Source organism: Pundamilia nyererei, unplaced genomic scaffold (genome assembly GCF_000239375.1).
Source record: "Pundamilia nyererei isolate P.nyererei 1_Seehausen unplaced genomic scaffold, PunNye1.0 scaffold00287, whole genome shotgun sequence".
NCBI classification, from domain to species: Eukaryota; Metazoa; Chordata; class Actinopteri; order Cichliformes; family Cichlidae; genus Pundamilia; species Pundamilia nyererei.
In genome coordinates, this window is record NW_005187688.1 from 643,718 (window position 1) to 659,788 (window position 16,071).

Sequence of the window (16,071 nt, forward strand, 5' to 3'; positions counted from 1 at the left end):
GTGCATTCTACAGCAATCATAGGTTAGACAGAAGAGGAAGGATGTGGGGGTCTGATCCCTGGTTACTGAAACTGGTTTTGAGTACATGGAACAGCTGTACCAGCAGGCTAACCAGAGTGCAGCTCTGACAGTAGCCAAGGCAAAAACTCAGTATGGGAGAAGAGAGGCCATGGAAGAAGCCTTTCGGTTGGCCTGGCAAACTGTCAGGGGAAAGCAGTTTCCGTCCACACTGTATATAATGGGGATGGGACTATAGTGGGGATGCTGACCTCAACAGAGGACAGTTGAACTAACACATCAAAGAATCTCCTCAATCCCACTGACATGGCTTCTTGTAGTATAAGAGGACTGGGAGTAAGGTCACTGAGGTAGTTTGTCAAGGCTCAGGCTCTGCTGTGGTGCTGTCATAGCTGACACACCTCTGCAACATTGTGTTGCAGTCAGAGACAGTGCCTCTGGACTGGGAGACTGGGGTGGTGGTGGTTCCCCTCTTCATGGACTGGGTCCACAAAGTGTGGTCCAATTTTAGGATGCTCATGCTTCTCAGCCTCAGCCTGGGTACTTCGTCTGCCTGTTAGTGGAACCTTAGATTCATGAGGTGGTTTTCATCCTGATCATGGATCAGCTCTTTATTTTCTCAAGGATGTTTGAGGATGCATGGGAGTTCCCAAACAGTCTACATGAGTTCTGGGAACTTGAAGAAGGCATTCAACCGTGTGTTCTGTTGGAGATGCTTTGGGAGTATATGGTATCAGGCCCATTGCTGTGGCCTAACCAGTACAACCATTACCAGAGCCCAGTTCACATTGTTGGCTATAAGTCAGACTCGTTCTTTGTGACTGTTGAACAAAGGGACTGCTGTCGTTTGTCACGATTTCGTCCACAATTTCCATGGACGAAATTTCTAGGAGCAGCCAAGAGGTCTGGTGTGGTGGTCACAGGATCTTGAGATTCTCCAACTCACACCGGAGTGGTTCACAACCACGTGTGATGAAACTGGGATAAGAAATGGTGTTTCAAAATTCAAGACCATGGTCCTCAGACTGAAAAGGGCTCTCTGGGATGGGAACGAGTTACCACCCCTGGTAGAGCAGTTACAGATCTTGGGTTCATGATTTAGGGGGGAGTGGACCAAGAGATTGGATCGACAGGTTCGAGAAGCATCTACAGTGATGCAGATGCTGTACTGGTCTGTCATGGTAAGGGGAAAGCTGAGTGTAAAAGCAAAGCTGTTGAATTGTAGCTACGCCCTTACGTTCACCTAAGTCACAAGCTCTGTGACCTCATGTCCGTAAGAATGAGGTCACAGATACAACATAGAAATAAGCTTTCTCTGAAGGGAGCCTAGGCTCAGCCTTGGAGATAGAGTGAGGAACTCTGCCATTCAGGAAAAAGCAGGAATAGAGCCACTGCCCTCTTAAGGCATCTGACCAGGATGCTCAAGATGTTCAGTGCATGCCCCATTGGAAGGAGGCCCTGGGAAGATCCACGATGCTCTGGAGAAATTACATTTCTTGGAAACACCTTGGTGTCTCACCCTAACTGATCACAGCAGATGGCCCCGCCCCTCCCTGAGCCTGATTCTGCCGGAGGTTTCTTCCTGTTAAAAGGGAGTTTTTCCTTCCCACTGTTGCCAAAGCGCTTGCTTGTAGGGGGTCATATGATTGTTGGGGATTAGTATAAAGTGCACTGACTTGAATCTTGTTGTGATTTGAGGATGTATGAATAAAATTGAATTGAGGTGCTGGAGGAGGGTGGTCTGGGCAGAGATGGGCAGAAAATGGATGGATAGATGGATGGATCAGACCTTTTTTACATAACAGACTCTACATGGATACCCTAGTACTGGAGCACCTACACAGTAAACCTACAGGAGCCATGGAAACACATGCCACAGCTTTTGTGCTTACATTAATGCCGGAGTTACTGAGTAAGCAAATCAGTGACTTTTGCACACTGTATGCCTTAGCACTGTAACGGCACATTAGTGGCTGACCTACTCCGGCTGCTAAAAGCTTCCACTTAATAATAATAATAACACTCCTTAAAATTGATTATAAAATATATGTAGGAAGGAGGGAAGAAATTGCACTAACCGACTTGCTGCAGTAGTAGCATCCTATTACAATGCCATGCAAAAAAGTGTCTCAGTGTCTCCTTATAATGACCCATTCTTTCATAAATGGTTGTAAAGACAGACTGCATGGCTAGGTGCTTTATTTTATACACCCCTGGAAATGGGGCTGAAAACACCTGAATTCTAAGATTAGGAGATGTGGCCAAATTCTTGGTCCATATAACTGTAGATTCAGTCTGAATAATCTGTATGAAACGAATAGGCAAAGAATCACTGAGTGTAATGAAAGTGCAAACCACAGACTCCTGAAGAGGACATAAACCACAGACTGGCTGGCTAACTTGTAAATTCCTCTTGAAAACAGATTTCTTGGTTCTCAGTGTCTAATGACGCCATGCTGGTGCATTAAAGTACCAATACTAAGACAGCACGGCAGAATCTGATGTCCTGGGACGAGAACACGTTGGTTTTACAGTGTATCTGAATGCAGATTTCTAAAACCCAGCCTCCAATGATTCATATTTACTTAAAACAAGCTAAGCGCTCTTAACTGCATTAGTGTAAACAAAGGACTCATATGATAATATGACTTAAAATATAACTCGGTGGTCCCCTCCCCTGACACAACATTACAAAGTCAAAATGAAAAGACAAAAACAGACAACACAGATGTCGGCCTACGTTTCTCCAGCTTTGTTTGTTGTGGTGTGTAGATGTATAAGGCTGGTCCAGTCACTGGATGTTTCTGGCCATTCACAGTGTCCTGCTACATGACTGTCCCTGGTCAGATGGTCAGAGGTAGAAGCCGGTGGCTGGTGGGTCTGGAAGTGTAGGCAACGTCTCAGGGCTGGGTACCTGGATAGTAGGAGGCACAGATCCATTCCTGTTAGGCAGGGCACAACCTCCTGGGTAAGTACTGTTTAGCACGCAGCCATTTTCCATCTGCAAAGGACATAAAATATCATTAACATTAAACAGGATTGCCATTTGGCTCATAGTGGGTGTTTGTATAAAACAAAGATTATGATTCATAATCTTAAAATAATCTTAAAAGCAGAAACACAAACAAATAAATAAGGCAAAAACCTTATTGAGGAAGATGGTCCAATATTATGGAGCATGTATATATCTGAATATCAGAAAAATATCAGTTATAGGGTAAAGTCCCTACAACCTTCTTCTTTAATTCAATTCAATTTTATTGAGCAAGCACTTTGGCAACAGTGGGAAGGGAAAACAACAGAACCAGGCTCAGGGAGGGGCTTCAGGCTTCCCCCTTCAGGGGTAGCCACAGCGGAGCATGACTCCATTGCAGTCCGTTCCTACCGTCTCGTCTGTCACACTACATTCACGTTTCTACTCTGTGGTTTTCTTGAGAGCTTGAAAAAGAAGGCAACTGGACTTATTTTGTTTGTGAAGACATTTCAGCTCTCATCCGATGGACTTCTTCAGATATAAAAACAAATGGTGGAGAGTCCCAGCTGGAAGTGATCTTTAGAGTATTTGATAGGGGGCGTCGTGCCTGGTTGCTCACAGTGAATGGAGATGGAGTCCCTCTACATAAGAGTCAGTACATTTACCATTTACTCTACTCCCCTCTAAACCATCTGTGTCCTCAGTCCATATTGTGGACCCTGGCATCCTTGAAAGAGGGACCATTGTTCTTTAATGGCATCTGTACAGACGTGTACATCTATCCTGTTGAGGTGGCTCTTCTATAATGTGCCAAGTTTTTGTGGAGCAGCTGTTTGGTTTCTCCTGTGCAGAGGTCCAAGCACTGCTCACAGCACTGCACAGCATACACTATGCTGCTTAGGCTGTGTTTGAGTTTTGTGCTTGGGATGAACTACTCCATCCAAAGTTCTTCTGCCTTTTTTCCTGTCTTTTTCCACACCTTGGCTCATGTGATGACACACCTGATCAACAGTGGATCAACAGCCCTCAGAAGCACCTTCACAACCTCAGTAAATACCTCAGATAAATAACTGGGACTCTCCACCAGCTGTTTTTATAAGGTCTCATCCAAGAAGAAGCTTCTTGGATGAGACCTGAAATGTCTTCACAAACCTAAAGAAGTCCAGTTTCCTTAGTTTGTTAAAATTCCAGACTACCACGACCTGCATGACTGAGAACTTACACAAACCCTCGGTAGTTTTCCCCTTTTCTTCCTCGTCTTCTTGTCAATGCCGCTGTTTCCAAACATAGATCATAGCAGGTCTTACTACCATCTTGTAAACCTACCTTTTCCCTAGCTTCTCCTAATCGCCGTCCTGTGTAGACTGTATATTGTCCTCTTGTCCTTTGTTAGAGTGTTAGTCCACGTCCTGTTTCTCGCTCCTCGTGAGTTGAAAGTTTGCATTTGTTTTTGGTTTCGTTTTGTATTTACGTATCCGCTCAGTAAAGCGCTTGCCTTTAGATAAACCTCCTCCTGCCTCTGAGTCCTCATCACACACACTATGACAGTCAGGGCTACTTGTCTCAAGCCAAAACTATCATGTGTGACTCGTCACACCCTCACGATGGACTGTTCTCCTTGCTGGCCTGTGGATAGAGGCTCTGCAGCTTTTTCACCAGGTCATCAGACTGCTCAACATGAGAATACCATGTTTGTGTACGTGTCCACAGCTTTCCACAGCTCACTTTTACCATTGCACGTGATAATATATTTTGCTGCTATACATATTTTAACATATTTGATTTATTTTAAATATTTTTTCATCTTACATTGAGTAACTGCAATGACATTTCATTCCTTGCACACTTATGCATGACAATAAGTCTGCTTGTCATTTTCTTCATTCACCAGTTGCTTAAAAAACTCGTTCCCTTTTTTCCACTCAGCCATTTGTATGCTGTAGACAAAAACACTGGCACCTATCCTTTCACATTGCTTGTTCACGTTTGCACCATAGCTACCCAACACCACCTCAGTGTTTTTCACCCACGTGTGCAGTGACGTTTGCTTCAGCCACCCCTCTCTCTCATTCTTCCCTACCATCCCGAGGCTGTCTCAACTACTTCCTGAATTCTGAGTGACATTTTTTACTATAATATGAAATTCCATCCATCCATCAGCTTCCACTTATCCTTTTCACAGTCGCGGGGGGCGCTGGAGCCTATCCCAGCTGTCATAGGGCGAGAGGCGGGGTACACCCTGGACAGGTCGCCAGTCTGTCGCAGGGCCAACACACAGGGACAAACAGCCACTCACGCTCACGTTCACTCCTGCATTCACACCTATGGGCAACTTAGATTGATCAATTAACCTATCCCCACAAACTGCATGTCTTTGGACAGTGGGAGGAAGTCGGGGTACCCGTGGAAAACCCATGCAAACACGGGGAGAACATGCAAACTCCACACAGAAGGATGCCGGCCTGATGGTGGAATTGTACTCAGGACCTTCTTGCTGTGCGACAACAGTGCTGACCACTGTTAGGTTTATATTGTTGATTGTCATTTATGCTTAGAAATATTTACTCATATATAGAGTTTTATAATCGATTGCATAATGATAGGAGGTCTGATCCTTAGCAGTCTGCAAAGACTGTGAGCCTCCCAGAGCACTCTGGCATAAACACACATCTTAAAGTCGTGAGAGAGATCGTACCTGCTCTTACTGATTTATACTACAGGAGGACACCTACTCTTATCTCTTTACGTATAAGTGCCTTTTGTTTAGGTGGACCGCTGGACTCCTGGCACAGCAGGTCTGAGAAGTCTTCACAGGGTCACATTTTGACCCCACACACACACACGCACACACACACACACACACACACACACACACACACACACACACACACACACACACACACACACACACGGCTACACGTACACACAGGCAAGGTACTCTTTGTTCACATGTATGCTTGTGTAAGACGTCATATGTTAATGAACTTATGCATATTCACGTAACCTCAATAAAGAGCAGTGCTGCGGGGGAGCTGGCTGAGAGCGCCTGTCAGGAACGGCGCTCGTCACAGTTCTCTCTCTCGTGCACGAGCAACACAAAGAGCTGTGAGGACTTGCGTCTTGCTTTTGCCGTTGTAGTAGAACTGTCTCGCTCCAGACAGACCCATCAACCACCGTTCCTCCTCTTTTAATCAAATTACTGAGTAACTGATGCACCTTCATGTCTAAATACATAGAATACAGACAGATAAAAGATGATTTCCTTAATAACAGATTTAAATGTAAAAGCTATTAAAAAGTTAAAACCTGGGTACACAGTCTGTATGCCCGGCTCAGGAAGGAACCTCCGAGCTGTGCAGCTAGTAATGATTTCAAAGTATGACAATGTTCAGCAACCTCACCTTGCTGTGACTGGGGTCGTCAAGGATCTCGGAGGTCACCAAGCCAAAGTGGTCGAGCTGGCAGCAGGGCTTACCCACTCTTAGAATCTGCTCCAGGGGGCTAGTGCAGGGAGGGCACTGCGACAGACTGGAGATGACCTCGAACAAGGGGCCTGGGATCTGCTCTGGGTGGCTTTTGTGGTTCATTCCACGAAAAGATGCAACTGTGCTCTCAGCGCCCCGCTGCTCTGCACTTCTCTCAAGCAAACCACCTCCACTGACTGTGTAATCCACACTGTCCATAGTGGGCTCCCTGCAAGACTCCAGTGAGGTGTTTGTAAGAGCGTTTTGGCTGTTGTCAATGCAGAAACTGCTGCCCAGGCTTTCGCTGAAGCTGTAGTTCTGCCATGGCATTTTTTCTGCTGAATGCTCTGGGCTCGACGGACCACATCGTCCGTCAAGGTTTGCTGCCGTCTGTTTGGCATGGCACTGAAGTGAGAGCTGCTTCTGGGTCCTTGGTTGCTGCTCCTGCTGAAGGTAGTGTTGGTGAAGCTTGCTATTCAAGTCTGAGGCCTTGTCATTGAAAGTAGTCTGCTGTGTGGTCAGTTGCTCCAACTCGATCTCTGCTGGGACTAGAATGTCTTGGGCTGTCCATTGTCCATTGGCAATAGACTGATTTTGCCCCAGCAGCTCTCCATTTACTATCCTGTGGGGGAAATGGTCACTCTGCTGGCCCCAGTTAGGTGGTACTTTAGTGGTTCGCATGTTGAGATGCTGTTGCATCTGCTGGGATAGCTGGACAATGGGAGTGTGCTCCATTATTGGAGGCTTGGAGGGACAAAACTGCATTTGCACACTTGTATCAAGATTATTTTCTGATAATGACACTGGTGTGGAGGTTGCTGCGGTAGTGCTAGGAGGTACCTGTCCTCCATGTACAGTGGAATCAGTCCTTCCTTCTATCGAGTCATAGATGTAAGAGAGAATCTCATCATTTGTCAGCAGATCATCCAAAGTGGGCACGTGTTCAGGGTCCATCTCAACTCTGATCATACGCTCATCTAGCAGCAGCAACTCCAGGTCCTCAGCACTCAGGCCCAGCCCTTCCAGAGCTCCAAACAGCTCGCTGTTTGAGTAACTCCTCTCTTCTGCATCCATCCCTTGGCCCTCCAAAGAGAGCGAGTCCAAAGTAGCCAGCAGTGGGTCAAAGCTGGTACCTGGTTCTGTGATGCCTGGACCTACGACACTATTAGCAGGTTCATTCCAGCTTCTGTGCAGGTTGGAGGGTTCACTTTCAGAGAAACTAACGTGCTCTGCAAAGAAGCTGCTGTGAAATGACAGCTTGGGCTCCACAGCTGGCTGGCAAACATACACTGACTCATCCTGACTCATGAGTGCCCCAAGAAGGGAGCCCGGGTCCAGGCCATCTGTCAGCAGCTTATCAGTCCGATTCTTCTTTGACTTGCTAAAATTTTTTACACAGCTGCCATCTCTAAAGCCTGCGATGGGATGATTGGACTGATAGAGCAGGGCTTCTCCTGTAGCATACGTAAAGGGTAGATGCATAGAGCGCTTACGCAAATGTTCTCCTCCTTCTTCATCCCTATAAACACAGAAGACATCATTGTCAGGTCTTCTCTGTGCAGTTTTTTTAACAACTAAGAAATACAAACGTATGGCATTGAAGGGAAGGAGGATGGATATCTTAATGGTTTGATTCAGTGTATTACTCGAGATAAATGACCAAATGAGATTTGTACACGGACAGGTACTTACAAAAGAGGCCTCTGGGTGGCGATGATGTAATCTGGTTTCCCATTCTTATACACCAGCCGGGCATTGGCCTGGACCCACTTCCACTGATTTTCCTTAGTCAGGAGTCTGAACACAGTCAGACCACTCTCTCCAGTCTTCATCACTTTAAACATTGAACACAAACAACTGTTACTCAGAGATAACCTCTGTCCACTATGACAGTCTAAATCTGCATAACACTTTGAAATGAGTTTCCATCGAAAGTTGTCACAAATTATCCACAGCATCTGTGTGCTGCCAGGCTGGACAGGGTGGCAGTGGACTGACTCATTTCACCTTTACTAGTGGGTTATGGTCAAAGACCGTTAATCATGGTCAGGCTTCGTCACTTCTGACCACGTGCCCATCTGTCCACTGAAGTGCACGTGGTGGTGCTGCTCTCATCTCTGATGCTTTGCCCGATCCTCTCTTCAGGCAGCTCTGCAGCTTTGCTCAATCTGTTTACTAATCCCACAGGATTACTTACAAAAGCTGTCTGAACTCTTTGACCAGACCAAACGTCCTCAGCACAGGATTTCCTACATATACTCAGGTTGTTCAGTAGCAAAACCTTTTTGGGTGTGAATGTTGAGCCACCTGCTTTGGTTTAGTGTTTTTCACAGCCTGCTGAGTCGAGAGCTGTGTTTCAATCAAGTCTAAAATCCTGGACTCTTAAATGCACCTTAGAACACACATGCATCAACATTACAATGAGCGGGTGGAGGGAGGTTTGGAGTCTTCGCTCACCCCGTTCTCTGCGGCCTACTGGAGCGGGGGGGCTAGGAGGAGGAGTTGACCGTCCGACTGTGGTCTGGAGTGTGGGGCCTCCCTGCTGCTGTGGAGTCGGGGCGGTCTGCCTCTCCCCACCGCAGGGAAAAGGGTAACACCACCTGGGTCTGGGTGCAGTTCCCCCCTCCAGGGGCAAGGGTACCTAGACCCGGTTCGTAGAGTACGCTTGGGGAGTGTGATCGTGTGTACAGCGTCTCTTTATGTCTGTCTCCACGTTGGTTGAGTGTGGAGTAAGTGCATATGAGAGCATGAGGGTGGGAATGGATGTTTGTGTCTGTGTGTGCCTGTATGTCTGTGTCTATATGTCAGGTTGGGTATCAGACGCCACCTCTCTGGGGACACCTCAGGCCCTCCAAGGTTTGGAGGCCTATCTCCCCCCACCACCACTCCCCCTGCCAGTGGCGGACTCCCTCAGGTGTCGGTGCGTTGGTGGTTCTTTGTGTCCGGGGTGGGCGTCCAGGTACACACCGGCTCACTCCTTGGCGGCCGCTTATCGGGGCCTGGAGCCTGGGGCTCGGTCACTCAGGCACAGCTGGCTGCCGGCGGAGCTCACGGGCGCGTCACTGCAACTCCCCCTGGCTTCTGCTCCGTGGCTGCTGAGTGAGCCCTCATCTGGGACTCTCCTCAGCTCTTACTGGGACAGTGGCGCGGCTGCCCCTCTGTTGGTCTTCCTTGGTCTCTTGTGTTCTGGGGGCCTCTGGATGTCTGGAGTTTTGATCTCCTCCATACCTGCTTCATGCCCTGGAGGACGGGGCTGGCTGCTAACAAAAACGATTCATGTTGTCCTTGAGCTGCTTCTCTAGACTCCAGGTAGACTTAAAAATGAGAGGTTTAATTTGAATTGTTGTGTGTGTCACAACTGCTGAGAGCTTTTTTAGCTGCTGGCTTTTGTGATTTCCCTCTAGAGAGAACAAAGCTACACAACACGTGTGCAGCTTGGCTTTGCAAGTTACTGGTAGGGTTTCTATATTTCACAGTTTAGTACATTATTCATTTAGTGACATCTGATAATATTTTAGAATTTAGTTAAAAATTAAGTTATTTATTTATTTTTAGCATTTATTATTTTATGACAGTGCAGTGGAGCAGACAGCGGAGGACGGGTAGAGGAGGAAACATGCAGTATATGGATCGCCTGCTCAGCCCACTGTGGTGTGCTGCTCACCTGATCCTAGAATCATTTTAGGAAGTCAGACTTTGGATCTGTATTCAAGCGGATCATCGATGCCCGGCTGCAAGAAATTGTCACAGTAACGCCCAACCAGTGTGGCTTCGTCAAAGGATGCGGCAGGAGCAGCAGGAGAAGCACCAAGACCATCCATATGGCCTTCCTCAACCTGGAGAAGGCTTTTGACAGACTCCCTCATGACCTGATCTGGCACTCTCTGTGATCACACGGGCTCCCCGAGGCCTACGTCGATTGGATCAAGCTCGTGTACAGAAACGTGACCAGCACAGTCAGAAGCCCAGTGGGAACATCGCCACCTTTCAGCATCACCGTGGGCGTGCACCAAGGCTCCACGCTGTCCCCGCTTCTCTTCATCCTCTGCATGGACACCGTGACCGCTGACCTCCAAGCACCCCGCCCTTGGACACTCCTCTATGCCGATGATGTCTTCCTCGCAGATGAATCCCGAATGGAGCTGCAACGCCAAACGCAGCAATAGAAGACACGCCAGAGTGAGTACGCGCTGAGGTTGAACACCAAGAAGACTAAGTACTTAGAAGCCGACCCCCAAACCGACGGCACCATCAGCATCGATGGGGAAGACCTGGCAAAAGTATCTCACTTCTGGTACCTCAGATCGATGATCAGCAATGACGGCAACATCCTGCCAGACGTACGAGCCAGGATTAATGCGGCCTGGATGAAGTGGTGCCAAGTCACTGGTGTCCTGTGCGACCGACGAATACCTGACCACCTTAAGTCAAAGATCTACAAAAGCATAGTGCCTCCTGTGGCCCTTTATGGATCAGCGTGTTGGCCGTCCACCGTAAAGCACGAACAGGCCCTTCACACAATGGAAATGCGGATGCTGCGATGGTGCCTGGGCCTGAAACTATGGGACCATGTCATGAACACCGACTTCTGAAAGCGGCTGGGCATCGCATCGATCACGGAGAAGATGCAAGGAGCGCGACTGCGATGGTATGGGCACGTGGTCAGAAGTGACAAAAACTGCAGAAAAGCGGACCCTGCAGAGCGGGAATAACGCTAGGAGGAGGAAGACTTTGTACGTGTTGAATGTTATGGTTTTTTTAACTGTTCTTTATCCAGTTTTGTAATCGTATACAGCAGTAATTGCAATAGTAGCACACATTAAGACCTTTTAAATTAATTTATGAAATGTCTGAAAGTAAATAAATAATAATTTTTGTCGTTTTAAAGGCTTTTGTAATTTGTTTTACCGCATGCAGGAAACAGAGCTCGGCAGGCTGCTGGGTTGTGGTAAAATGGAATTTGGGCAGGTGAAGGAGTGAAGTCACGGTCAGGTTTGTCAAGCTGATAATTCTCTTCAGTATTAAAGCAGACATATAACAGCTCATGTAACCTGCTAAATGGGCTAAATCAGCCGCAGCAGTAGTGCAGGCCTGGTAATAACAACACGCCTGCAAAGAACAAACACACCACAGCTTTTCACATCATGAGGGTAACACACAGACACATGCCGAGAGCTCAGGCTTCAGTCTGTTTTACACAATTTCATACAACTTGTTCTTTCCTACTGTTGTGTAATTCCTTTTTTTTTTTCCTGTCCCATTTGGTTCTTTAGCCGTCAGAATTGTTGTCTGAAGACCAACAAGGAGACCCAATGGATTTACTTTGCCAAATGGATCATCGTGGCATTGCCGTATTGGTCCATTTGATCGACCTTTGTTTTTATTATTTATTGTATTTTATTTTCAGATGTTACAGACGGGACAGACATGAGTGAGGGATAGGAAAGGGAGAAAGCCCCCCCGCCCCAATGGCTAGCAGAGAACGGGGGTGTGTGAAGACCCCATACCTCCCTCCTCCCGCTCATGTGTAGTGTTGCTGCGTGTTGCTCTAAAGTGCATTTAAAACAAGGGAGAGCATGGTGCTGCTGCCAGAGAGCAGCAGGTGTTAGCACGGCCCCTCCCGAGAACCCTCAATGTCTACATGGATTTAATTCCTGATGTGTAATTCCTGATATTATCCTCGCAGTCACACAGCTCTGGTTATGACCACAGAAGCTCCACCCACCTGCTGATCAAAGCTTGTGTTTACACGAGGCAACAAATCAGAAGAACGCCTCGCAGAGAATGGAAATGAGGGATTTTCAGGCACTGAATGAACTAGACTGTTTTGGTTGACAGCTGGTTTTTGGTTACTTACTTCGAACATGGTTCTCTGCACAGTACAACATATCTGCGGCGTGGATGAACTGATAGCCAGAGCCCCTCACCCGCAGCTCAGCCTCCGTGTACCCCAGCACTATCTTCCCCCTGTACAAAAAACGACCAGAGTTACCTCGGGCAGCTGTTTACAGTTCATTCCACATGTCACTGTAAAGAAAGCAAAAACAAAAAACTATAGTATTATATTTTAGTATAGTCACCCTGTGAAACTTCTACCAGTGTGATGGTGTTTTAGTTTTCTCCATTTTTCTAAAAAATAAAACACCTCCCACCCATCTGACACACCCATGGATCTCATGAAGGAGGATACAAGTGATCAAAACAGGTACAACACAACTTAACTTAACCTCCGACCTCGCGTCCACATATGTGGACGTCACATTTTGGGTTATTTGGACCAAAATACTCAATTGTGGTCTACAAGGGCCTGATAGCCACTCACGAGGACATTATCCTGCTACTGTTCTATTGAAATTTTAAACAAATATCTTCATGCGCGGCTCTCATTTTTCTTAGAAACAAAAATTAGATTAAAAAAAATCTGGTAATTCTTTGTTTTTACATTCATCAGGTCCCAATCAGCCCAGATATCAAAGAGAAATGAAAAATGCTGCCGTGGAAGAGTTCAGGTCTTAGGAGGTTCAGCATAACTAGTCTGCGGTTTGTCAGCTAGATTTCTTTGTCTCACTTTGAAAATCATTCAACAGAAAATGAGCGATGGCACCTGAAATCTAACATCCAATGAAAATGCTCCACTTTAGCATGTGGCTAACACAAATCTCAAACCGAACTGTACCTCCTAACCCTAACAAACAAACAAACAAACAAACAAACAAACAAACAGACGTGAGGTGTCTCAGTCGAATACAAAGTACTGAAATGTATTTTTACTTTGCGTCACAGGCCATGGGGGTGAAGTCCAGCTTGTGTTTGGTTCTAAAGATCATGTTCTTGGTTCTGATCTCTAGAATGGACGGAGGCTGAAGAGGAGTTGCAATAGCGAATAATGCAAGCAGCGGCGCAGCTTTCCCTCCATTTTCTTGCCACTGGTTCTGCCCATGCAAGAACTTGAGCCTTCCCTGGATATTCAAAGCCTGGAAGTAAGCAAAATAAGCAGTTATCCTTCTGGTAATGGATGTGACTTCGTATTTGTATTAGTAGATGTACTGTTTTTATAACCTGTGAGTACTACAGGTAACTGTAAAGATGGATCTTTGAGGGAAAACCTCAGTGAAGGTGGGCGTTAGCGGGCATGGGGACATGGAAACAGGTAGCAGACGACTCTGATAAAAGTTTGGATCCTTTTCTGGGAAAATGAAGCTCAGGAAACTGCTCGCCTATCAGTTTGAATATTAGTGATCCAGACTGTGAGTAGAAAGGGCTTTGAGGGTTCAGTTAGAGCTGAAAAGTACTACATAAATACCTGTTCATGTCTTTAACCCACCAGGTTTATAAGAATACACAGATACACTCCTACGATAGATGTCTACGTGCAGAGAACGGGAACGTCAAGTCCAGCGTGTTGATGTGTTAGCTCTGGTAAAAATAGAAAATGTCACGTACCAGGAAACCAGAAGAGTTGTCCAAGAGGCAGCGAAAGCGACACACAAAGCTTCTCTCCAGGAAGGACGAGTTCTCCGGGGGCAGTTGCTCTGGGTTGTAGCAGACCACAGATGAGCTACTGTCAAATTCCATCTCTATAAAAACCACAAAGAAAACTGTGGGCAGAGCCATACTTCCATGTGTCGGTGTGTTTGTAATGCAGTGATTCTTGAAAGTCTGAATGGGCATTAGATATTGATTTTCAACCGGGTCCCTTGGGCACAGAGATTTTTAAAATGACAGTAGGTACTCGGGATGATGAGATACTCAAAGTGTTGGCAACTTTATACTGGAGAACGTCCGCTCATCTTCTGAGAAACTCTACCTCCATAAGATACAACCTGTTCATTCAACAGGTTCATTTAAATGTTCCTCCAGCTTTGCTTTTTCCTGCCTCAACTTTTTGAGACACATCAAATTCAACATGAGTTGTTATAATGTAGCAAACTGTCCTGGTTTAAAGATTTGATGTTTTCAGAAATGTGTTCCTGAGATTTGCAAATGATTTAAAGAAGAGAGTGCAAACGGTTTCTCGGAGTCCGTCGGTTGTGTCAGGGCCACAGGTCTTAAACACAGTGCTAACACGTAACACATAAGCATTTTAAAACCCAAACACACTTCACCTCATAAGCCACAGTGAAGATCACAGGGTCATGTGATCTGACCCGAGGCTGTTCTTACAGCTTAAACCATCTGATACTGACATCCAAATGTTCATGGTTGTGTTCATGTGGACAGCAGTGGACGGTCAAAAACAAAGACTTTCATATTTGAGTCTTTAAGAAGTTCACAAATAATATTCAGTTAGATGATGGCAAAGATAATATTGAAAGATTTGCAGAATCTGGGGAAATCTGCAAGTTTTGGGTCCAACATTGTAACAAACACAATGCCGTTGAAATAACTCTCACAGCTGCAAAGGTAAGTTAAAACTTTACCAAGCAAAGACAGAATAAAAAAGAAAAACGAGGTTGAGAAACTGGGAAAAGCCTTTGAGGGTAAAGGGCTCTGTAGTAAAGGAGTGTGTGTGCTGAGCTGTCATACAGGAATGACAGCACGTTTGGGGTGAGATCACCTTTGGGGGATGTTGGATCAGGAGGATTCAAAGCCCAGTCCAGGTTTCTTCTGAGCTCCTGCTGGTCCTCCGTGTGGACCAGTTCATACACACTCTGGTGCATGACATCAGTCTGAGGGAGAAAAAGAGACATTTATAAGCTTTTTAAAAACGTAACCTGATTATAATTCTTTATTTTCCTCAACCTCATTGTTTGTTGATCTGTTGACGTGCAACGGTGTTGGTAGTGTGTAAAGACTGTAGGTTGTGTGAGTCTGACTATGTGAAGTGATCTGAATGTGAATCTACTGTATGCTGCTGCTGTTGTAAACATCTGTTGTGCCTCGTCATAGTAGTTACATGGAGACTAGCATCTTCACTGAGTAACACACTTAATGCTACCAGTAAACTAAAAGCACACATTAGGTGATGTAATGGTTTCAACTTTAGTCTAAGAGAAGTTAAAGAATAAAACAAACCTGCTTACACTCTGTGTGCGGTCGACACAGCACTTCTTTTATTTTTATTTTTTGCAAATATTTTTATTGAAATAAGAAAACAGTACTTGCAGTTACCGAAATACAATTGACCTTTCTTCATTTTCCTAAGTAAATATACTTACATATATATATATATAAAAAACAACTAAACAAAAACGCATTCTAAAAGATTGCAACAGTAACAGAAGTACATTTAGACAGGCACTACCTCTAGACTAGTAAAATAAGAAATAAAGGGTTGGCACTTTTTTCCAACCTCTCAACGTATATTTAATTTTTTCAAGTTTAAAAAAAAACACAACATCTTTAAGGCCCTGGGAAACAGTAGGTAGGATACTTAACAGACTTCCAATGCAACAATATTAGACGTCTCGCTAATGGGATGTGAAGGCTATAATATCCTTTTGTGTGGAATCAAGTGTACGTGAGCGATCAGGAATCCTGAATACAGCAATCAGAGGACAAGGATGAAGAGTTACCCCAAGAACAGCTGACATAATAGCAAAATACCCAGTCCAGGAACCTTGTAGCTCAGGACACAGAAAAAGCATGTGGCTAAGGTGACAAGGAGAGCCGTGG

At 45.7% G+C, this 16,071-nt stretch overlaps 1 protein-coding gene across 2 annotated transcripts; it reads right to left on the reverse strand.

Annotated features, from left to right (window-relative positions):
• Positions 1-1,625: 1,625 nt before the first annotated feature.
• Positions 1,626-15,290, reverse strand: LOC102212119 (aryl hydrocarbon receptor-like). Of its 2 annotated transcripts, none has more exons than XM_005750792.2 (7): positions 15,014-15,290; positions 13,900-14,033; positions 13,228-13,430; positions 12,314-12,423; positions 8,149-8,290; positions 6,394-7,975; positions 1,626-2,932 (listed from the first exon to the last, which is right to left on the reverse strand). In XM_005750792.2, the coding sequence occupies exons 1-7, from the start codon at positions 15,144-15,146 to the stop codon at positions 2,870-2,872; spliced, it is 2,367 nt and encodes a 788-aa protein (XP_005750849.1). In that variant the 5' UTR covers positions 15,147-15,290; the 3' UTR covers positions 1,626-2,869. The 2 variants fall into 2 exon arrangements, with proteins under 2 accessions (XP_005750849.1, XP_005750848.1); XM_005750791.2 differs by having other exon boundaries at positions 1,626-3,019.
• Between the last annotated feature and the right edge of the window lie 781 nt (positions 15,291-16,071).

Coding starts and splice junctions, on each gene's coding strand:
- LOC102212119 (XM_005750791.2), bottom strand. CDS start 15,146: ATGTCTCTTTTTCTCCCTCAGACTGATGTCATGCACCAGAGTGTGTAT. Junction 14,034..15,013: donor TGATCCAACATCCCCCAAAG/GTGATCTCACCC, acceptor TGGTTTTTATAG/AGATGGAATTTGACAGTAGC. Junction 13,431..13,899: donor ACAACTCTTCTGGTTTCCTG/GTACGTGACATT, acceptor GCTTACTTCCAG/GCTTTGAATATCCAGGGAAG.